Raw genomic sequence first — 9,099 nt, forward strand, 5'->3', positions numbered from 1 at the left:
ACACACACACACACTACTGCCCAGGACACACACACACACACACACACACACACACACACTACTGCCCAGGACACACACACACACACACACACACACACTACTGCCCAGGACACACACACACACACACACACACACACACACACACTACTGCCCAGGACACACACACACACACACACACACACACTACTGCCCAGGACACACACACACACACACACACACACACACACACTACTGCCCAGGACACACACACACACACACACACACACACACACACACACACACACCCCTAGCGTCGCACAGCGTGTGGAGTGCAGACGGCAGTTCTTAGAGGACCCTTGTGAGCCTGGGGGTTGGAACGTTCCTCTGAGGAAAAGAGCAGGGTCTCAGATCTCATTTTCCCTGACGTGTGTGCTCTCGTGAGACCCACAGCCCAGCCAGCTCTCTGTCCAGACACACATGCTCACCTGTTTGGGTAGAAACTGAACTTTTGGATCTGGAAGAAACCTTTGGGATCATCTGGTTGGTGTTCATTCTTCCCCTTGGGATCTGTCAACTCTGGAGGGAGGTCAGGGGACTTGCTTGCGTTCCGGGGGTGGTGACATGGCAGAGCAACCAGTCCTGACTCCTTGTCCAGTGCTCTTTCCACTCGGCTACTCAGCCTTGGACGTGTGAGGCATTTGTACCAGGGCATGAGGCTGCTTTCTTTCTCTCAAGGCTCCAAAGGTCGGGACTTCCTGGTGGGGAAACAGCATGGGGACCTTAGGCGAAGATCCAGAGATAGCCATCAGTGGTGATAGGTTCCCTGTATCTAGTTCAGTGGTTCCCAAGCCCAGGGGCAGCTGGATTGGAGTCACCCTGTTAAGATTAGAGCCATGTTGAGTTGGAAGCTTCAGAAGCAGGCACAGGCATCTGTCATTCTGCCAAGTGGCTCAGATGGTTCTTCCAGACATCCCGTCCTGCAGCCTGTGGTGTCTGGGATGTTCATGGGGCAAATCCTGGAGCGAATGAATGAAGGAGACCCCCAGGGTGTTTGAAGGGAAAGAACTCGGTCCAGTCATGGGGGGAGGGGGAGAACCTGGGCTGGCCCTGTTCTTCTCCTTCGAGCTGTGTAAACATAGACCAGCCCTGCTGAGTGTTTTTTTCTCATTTGTAAAATACTTGAGATGCCTGTAAGGTTTTTTCCCATCTTGAAGAGATCTGTTTCTACTTTTTGCCTCGTTTGTCATTTTTTGCACACCTGCCTTCTCCCACTCTGACCTGTCCCTACTCAGCTAGGTCTTTCTAGATGCCCTCGCTGCACGCTTCTTCACCCCCACGTCTATTGCTGAAGGAAGGGACTTCCTTGGGTGCCCTGTTCCCACAGAGCCCATGTAGGAATGTGTGTCAGGGCCAGACCCTGGGGATCCAGTGAAGAATAAGCCATGTACCTCCTTCTCTATGGAGTTTTAACAGTTTAGGGCTGAGGTGGGGGCCAGTTCCTGAATCCCAGCACTTGAACTCTTAGGGGAGTGGGGCGAGGAGCATCATCTGGGGCCTATACACACTAGTGTCACTGGGGTCTTAGGCCTGGGCTTTCTAACCTCTAGGTCTAGGTGGGGTCAGGGAAGTTCAGGCATCTGAACTTAAACACAACCGGTGATTCTGCCCCACGGGCTTCCCAGGTGCTGCTAGTGGTAAAAAATCTGCCTGCCAATGCAGGAGACGTAAGAGACGCAGGTTTGATCCCTGAGTCAGCAAGATCTCCTGGAGGAGGGCATGGCAACCTATTCCAGTATTCTTGGCTGGAAAATTCCATGGACAGAGGAGCGGGGCTGGCTACCAGTCATAGGGTCACAAAGAGGCACACCGACTGAAGCCACTTAGCACGCACACTTCACAGCCTGGGTTGGTCTGAGAGCTTAGCAAATTTTTATCTCTAAGTAGTCTGGCTCACCCCTATGAATTAGTTCCAAACATGCTACAATTGTATCTGTGTTTTTTTCCCCCCACTAGCTCTTTGATGAGGAGAACCCAGTACACAAATCTGGAACCAGATACATGTTTACAACTGAGGGACACATTATATCTGTTGACGAACGTCTCCGGGAGTCACCCTGGAAGGAGTTCTTCTCTGAAGAGGGAGGGCCGGACCAAGTGGGAAAGTCTGGGCACAGGCCTAAACCTCAGGAGCTGAACGTCATCAACTCCAGCTCCAATGTAAGTTGCTGTCTCAAGGGGTGATTTATCCGTGGAGGAAGAGAAAACACTCCTCATAATATTGTCATCCAGGGGTCTTAACAGAATATTCTTGGCACCTGCAGCTTGGGTAATTTGAGAAGAGTTTCAGCAAGGGGCCGTTTCTGTAGGTGCCATCAGGGTGTAAGGACACAGTGGGGGCAGCCGCCCGCCAGTGCTCCGGGCTGAGGGGCCGGTGGACTGGGTGGTCACGGGAGCCCTGATGCAGAGAAGCCTGTGCTGGGGGCGGCCTCTGGGCAGGAGCCGCTGCTCTGGGCCGGCTTCTGTGACTGTGTGGGAAGGGGGCTGGCAAAGTGAACATAGCGCTTCCGGTCTGCTGGAGCTTCTCGTGGGCCAGCCCCACCAGGAGCCCGAGGGCCGGGGAGCCTGTGCATAGCGTCCCTCGGGTCAGGATGTCCCTGGAGGTCCAGTGGTTCTGCTCTCCCAATGCAGGGGGTGCATGGTTGATCAGCTGTCAGGGAACTAAGATCCCACATGCCATGTGGTGTAGCCAAAAAATTTACAAAGTGCAAGACGTATCTGGCCTCATTTAAAGGGGGCGCTCAACTGGGCACTCCTGGACCATCCCCGAGAGCAGTGAGGAAGGTTTGGAAACACATCCTCGAGTCTTTCCTTTCAGCCAAAGGTAGTTGTGTTGATTTGAGCCCAGCAGGTTGGTCTGGATGTGGGCGCTGCATCCGGTGATAGAGCAAACCTCATGATCTCACAGTGCATCCTATGCCAGCTCCCTCCTCAGGAAAAGCCTCAGTTGCCAAGAGTCCTGCCACCTCCCCCCAGGCTACCTGGGTTAGGGCATGCCCTCTCATCCCAGACTGTACTTTTTCCTTTTGTGTCTCATTGAAAGTCTTTCAGTTTCTGAACTAAATCAACAGGCCAGAGCAGAGCAATGTCCTTGAAATTTCCAGTAGGCCATGGAGTGTAGATTAAATGAATAAAATACAACTGATAAGGAAAGGGAAGGGCAGAAGGAAGAGTAACCGTCAGAGTCAGCATTTATAGAGTTCACATGTGCTGAGCACCAATCTAAGTGCTGAAATTAAGTATGTGAACTTCTCATAGCAGCCCTGGGAGGGGTAGGTAGTCTACATGTTCGATTCGTAGCTGGAAGCAGCGAGGCACTGAAAGGTTCAGGTCACGGTGGAGCACATGGGGGAACCCAGACTCAGACTGGAGGAGATGCTCACATCACAGACCAGATCCCATTGTGCCAGGCGCCGGGGTTTGGGCCAGTCATTGTGGTCCTGGTGCTGGTTCGGCTCAGGGTCTGTTGTGGACAGAGATCTGCTCCCCCTGAGTGCTCGCCAGTAGGAGGCTGTGTAAAGTGCTGTTGGGACATGGAAGATGGAGAAATTAGCCTGCTGGCAAGCCAAGGAGGGCTTCACTCAGGAGCTTGCTTCTCAGTCGCTACTAGAATGATGAGGGGGAGGTTTCAGAGGGACAGGCAGAAGGCACAGTTCCTACAAAAAGCAGGAGCTGGGAGGGAGGTGGGGACACCTAAGGACCTGTCAGTCTGGATCTTGCGGAGATGAGGCCCTGGGCAAGCGAGTTCCGGTGAGAGCAGCAGGAAAGTGTTTTTCTGAGGAGGGGCATGAATGTATGTGGAAACTGCTTCCACACAACACATTTGGTTCTCAAACTTAGGTCCCCTCTGAGAGAGAGGGAGAAGAAAGCTTTGCACTCTTAATCATGTAAACTCAGAAAAGCAAGTTTTCAAATAGCCAAGGTTTTTTTTCTTTTTGCAATTCTAGGTCGGTTAAACACCCAAGGGATACAGCTTTTAGTCCGAACCATCTGTACTTGCATGCACGTATGTCTTTTTTTGGCCACACCTTGCAGCATGTGGGATCTTAGTTTCCTGAGCAGGGATTGAACCTGTGCCCCCTACAGTGGAAGCGTGGAGTCCTAACCTCCAGGGAAGTCCCTGGGTGCATGTCTTTAGTTTCCCTGGGTCTCTACATCTTCATCTGTAAATTACATCAGTGGTCCTAAACTGAAGGTACCTGTGTTCCTCAAAGGACATTGGGCAGTGTCTGGGGACATTGGTTGTCACAGCTGGGGGTTAGGGGTGAGGGGCATGTAGGTGGAGAGGCCCACGGATGCTGTTAACCATCCTGCAGTGCCCAGGATAGGCCCAAAGAGTCCACAGTGCCAGGATGAGAAACCCCAGGGGAGGTCATCTGGTCACCCCTTCTGAGGGATTAACACACACGGTTTTAACTCATTCAAATGGTACTTCGTTGATTTTCTTTCCAGTGCAATCGGGTTCCTGATGAGAGGCGATACGCCCTGCCCCTAAAGAGCATCTACATGCGACAGATTGACCAGATGGTTGGCTTGATTTGATCTGCCCTCCCCCGTGTGGTCTCCATCTGCAACCAGACCCCAAACAGCTGAACCCCGGGCCAGGCCGAGACCCAATCCGAAGTGGAGGAGGATGGAAGTCTGGCCATCCACGATGGTGTAGGAATTTTCTTTCCAGCTCCCTGCGCACATCTGGTAGATCCTTGCACACTTTAGTGTTTCTCTTCTGTTCAATAAAATGCCCGTTTGTCTTAAGGATATACTTTGAAGTGGAAAGGTACGTAGAAGTTGGCCTCTTACGATGTGCACCGTGGACAGGCTGTCTTTGGCTGGATCCTCAGAGCTTCCTACTTCGGAGTCTGTCGAGTCAAGTCTCCTCTGCCTGTGCTCGTGTGACTGCAGCCTGACTACCTCTCCACCAGAGGATTGTGAATGAATTTCTGTGCAACAGGTCCTGCGGTTCCCCTGACCGCTCTGTTTATTCTATTTTGTCATCCTCTCTCTGGATCACTGGGCTCCTTCCCAGGTCTCTCCTCTGTGACTGTCAGTCACGTGGGGAAGAATCCAGTTATGCATCTGTGCCCCGTGTGATTGTCAGAGTGACAAGATTATCTGCTCACAAAGGGAGCCAGATTCTAACAGGCAGTCTCTTAGGTTGTCACATCACCGTTCAAGAGCTTTACAGGTAGGTCTTCCAAGTGGTGGTCTCTGTTTCTCATGAGCTTACCTGAGGATCTCCCATGGTTTCAGAACCAGGTGCCTTTTAGGGAGAGAAAAATACCTGTGATCATCTGAGTCTTCATCTGCCAACCAAGGATTCTCAGTTCTGACCGTGTTTGGGTTGGGAGTGTTTTGTTTTCGTTTCCTGTGTCTAGTGCCAATTAGCCAAGTCAGGGAGAAAGAAATGACCAGATGACTTCCTGGTGTCCTTGAGCCGTTTCTCTGTGTAATACAGGCTTTCGATTAGTGCCTTATATTTTTGTTTGGGCCACTGGATGTCACAGCTGCTGCTATGGTTTTAGCAGGCTTGTTTCGTATTGCTCCATGGTGAGACCACAGTGAAAGGGGGATGGGATGGGGTATCAGATAGGTAGATTCTGAAAACTTCTTGGCCCATCCTTGCCTTTCAGCCTGCTATTTTAAGCAAGCATATATACGAAGGAAGTCGTGCTAAAGCGCCTCTTTTCTTTGTTGTCATTATTTCCTTAGCGAGAATGGACTATGTCTCTTTGAACTTGTGCAGAGTGCTCAGAGAAAGCAGAGGTGGGCTTGAACCCTGAGCTTGGCTTCCCTGTAGCGTCAGAGGTTGACATGAATCTCTGCAGAGAGGGTAGGAAGTCTCTTCAAAACCTCCAACTTCACCTGTTGTGTGTGGTGCCCCCGTTACTGCTGGCATACTTCAAATGATTTTATTTTAGTCTTTTTAAACCTAGAAGAGAGGGCTGTGTAAGCCATTGCATTTCCTATCAAAAGAGAGGAGTTTTATTCTTGAAAACTTGTGTTACTGTTTTTTAAAAATGGATATATAATTCAGTTCTTTGAAATTTCTAAAAAAGGGATTTTCAGTAATAAATGTCACAGTAATAAATGCCTGTCTTTTTAACATTTACTGTGCAAATTGTTTTAAAGGAAAAAAAAACACATCAAATGCTTCTTATTTTACATTTTTTCTTCATTTTAGAAGCATTCTGTTTATCAACACTGTCTCATCTACTGAATAGAAAGTTTTCTTTGAGAATATCCTATATATTTTCAATGTTTTCGTTGCTTTGTTGAAACCAAAATATCCCATTTAAATACAAGTGGCCCTGCGCCTTTTCTCCAGGTTAACCAAGGTGGGACTATCAGTGAGCCTCTTGGGAGAATGGGGCACCTCAGGGAAGAAAGTGGGCCCTCTGTGATCACGCAGTGGTGTGATCACACCCCCACAACCCCCTCCTGTGGGCTTAGGCATCCCATCGCCCCTCCCACTCTGGACCAGGGGCCAGGGCCTGAGTGTTGCAGAAGCATCTCAGGGCCACAGGTTGACGGAAGACGTGTTCCCTCTCAGCTTCCAGGCCCTGGACTTGTACTGGTTGTGAGTCTGAGGGTGAGGGGCTCATTCTCACCCTGGTTGCCAAGCTTTCAGATTGCCCTCAGTGACTAGATGCCAGAATGCCATCTCTTGCTAGTTACAAGAGAAGGTTCTCTGAGCCACATTCGAATCTTGCTTTCTTTTTGAAGATCAGAATGTCGACAACTGTGATGTATCCTGCAGGGTTTTTGCTGTTCCTTCTATTCTGTGTTGGAAGAGATCAGGGAGGGGAGGGCTGAGGAGAGGAGTGTCAGGGGAAGTCCCTTGCTCTGTTACTTGCCCTGGGAACACCCTGATCCCAAGCATGCCATGCTTTGGAACAGCCCGCACCATCCTTGCATTCCCATGCACAGCTAGTGTCTAAAGGCTCCGCTTTAGTTGACTCAATGAAAATGGTTTTGCCAAACCTTTGTGGGAAGCTACCTTACAGCTACCTTTGTGGGTTGAGTTGAAATCTACCCCCACAGAGTTCTAAATCGTTCCAGGGCAGGCTTCGCGGGTTGAGGTGGTGTAACTGAGAGATTCCATTTCCTGGAGAAGAAGGAGGTGATGAGGGAAGTGTTTGCTAGCTCTCTGATTGTCCTGGCCTGGGTGGAACATCAGCTTCCATGTTCAAGTCTGTGCTTCAGAGCTTCTGCATCCCCAGGTTCTGAGGCTGTCCTGGGTCACAGGGCAAGAGCACACACTTTAGTAGTTTTCTAGGTATTTATGCTCCAGGATGGTGTCTGTGCAGATAGAAGTTAGTCTCTAGCTCCCTGGCTGGATAAGTGCCATGGTGCAGTCTGAGGGTCTCAGCTGAATTCCTCTCTTACCTCTACACCGTGTCCCCCACCAAAGGAAAACACCCCTCAGCCATTTTCTTAGCTCACTTGATTGAATGATTGCAAACTGTCATCCTTTGCTTTGGGTTTCACAGACGCAGTATCAGACATTCCTTTTTTCCAGAGGTCTTTCTCTTTTGCTGATTTCAAATTTAATGCTGGTTAACAGGTCGGGCTGGATGATTGCCCTAGCCCTACAGTGGCTGAGCAGGAACTTTAGGGAAAAAAAAATCTTGATCTTTCTTTCCTTTTGCATTCCCAGACATCCAGCTCCTTCTCTAGTGCCTGTTCCTGCAGGGCAGGGACTCTTATGAAAGTGAGAAGGGAGGGGTGGGTCTCTGGGCTGTGTCTCCAGGTTTTATAGGGCTCAGGGTTGCGTTCCCAACTTGAATCTGGATGTGAATCTGGCGAGAATGTCGAGTACCTGTGGACCTTCCCAATTCATTACCCGCTTCCCTCTTTCTGAGAGGCAGAGAAATATTTTGAAAGGTATTTTTAGTTTTAAATAGCAAAACACAAGCTGTATTTTTTATTTATTATGCCCAAGAAAGGTAAATCTGTTTTTACAAAAGGAAAAAAATCTAGAGTTGGAAACTCTGGGAAAACCTATTGAAATACACAAATGCTTCTGTCTGTAATGTGCAATATGCTTTGCAACTATAGATGATATTTTATGTGTAATCTGTAAATAAGAAATGTATTTAAATTAAAAGGGAGCTTTTTGTAAAAGGACCAAATGTTCTTTTATAAATGTACTAAGAAATATCTTGCTCTTGGAAATTTATTAGGATTTTTATATGTAATTTTTATTAAAAGAATTCTTTTTTTTTTTTTTTTGAGTTGTCATTTTGTTTCTCTTTTATGTACTTAACATATGCACATTATATAGAGGGCTAACACAAGGAGCACAGTCTTTAAGGGAAACATAAAACTGGATGAATAAAAACTTTATTTTGTTTTTTTACAGCTCAGCCCTGACTAATACCACTCCAGTTTGTCTGCCACGCCATGATTTAACCGTCCTTCACATACGGGTCAGAGCCACTCTTGATGACCTTTGTTCTGTCCCTACCCTCTTTACCTTGGCCTCTTTCTCCCAGGCACTGACTCACTCACAATTCTTGCTGTCATTTATCCAAGTCTTTCTACAGCCTGGAAGCAGTTCTCTCTGTTACCTTAAGCACGGCAGTTCCTTTCTCCCAACTTCTTACAGGTTAAGATGGGATTCATGGTCCAGAGGAAGCACGAGCCAGGAGGGTTTCGGAGGGGTGGCCCCTGTGCCTACTGCTGCCTGAGTCATGACAGTGTCTAGAAGGAGGTTGCTGATTTGGTCCCTGTGAGATCCTGCTGTGCTAGTTCTGTGTCGTGGCAATTTTGATGGGCCTTTGTAAAAATCATGAATTGCTACAGGGTAAAGAGTAGTCTCGAGATGGAAAGTGCCTGCTGATACCAGAATGCACGCCCATGTAAGGCAGGGTGGGTGTTTATGAAGTCCCATGGGTTAGTCTGCCTGAAAAGCCGAGGCCAGCCCAGGACGCCTGTGGACAGTTGAAGAGCCATGGATCCCGCCTCGGCCCCGCCTTCCCTCTCCAGGAGGCTGAGCCTTGGAGCCTGAGTCCTCGGCCCACCACGGAGCGAGTGGACTAGAGCGTCCTGTGTGGATGCCAC

General features: G+C 49.1%; 1 protein-coding gene across 1 annotated transcript in view; it reads left to right on the top strand.

Moving 5' to 3' along the window:
* The window catches only part of EDEM1 (ER degradation enhancer, mannosidase alpha-like 1), a gene marked incomplete at its 5' end in the record, with an annotated part of 22,193 nt that extends 13,931 nt beyond the window's left edge, over nucleotides 1-8,262 (top strand). Inside the window, 2 exons of the mRNA XM_010844132.1 lie at nucleotides 1,993-2,196; nucleotides 4,489-8,262. Of these exons, the coding sequence (XP_010842434.1) occupies nucleotides 1,993-2,196; nucleotides 4,489-4,578 (294 nt within the window). The remainder of the gene's footprint in view (nucleotides 1-1,992; nucleotides 2,197-4,488) is intronic.
* Nucleotides 8,263-9,099: the final 837 nt, after the last annotated feature.

The sequence above is a fragment of the Bison bison genome, unplaced genomic scaffold (assembly GCF_000754665.1).
Source record: "Bison bison bison isolate TAMUID 2011002044 unplaced genomic scaffold, Bison_UMD1.0 scf7180017864194, whole genome shotgun sequence".
NCBI lineage: Eukaryota > Metazoa > Chordata > Mammalia > Artiodactyla > Bovidae > Bison > Bison bison.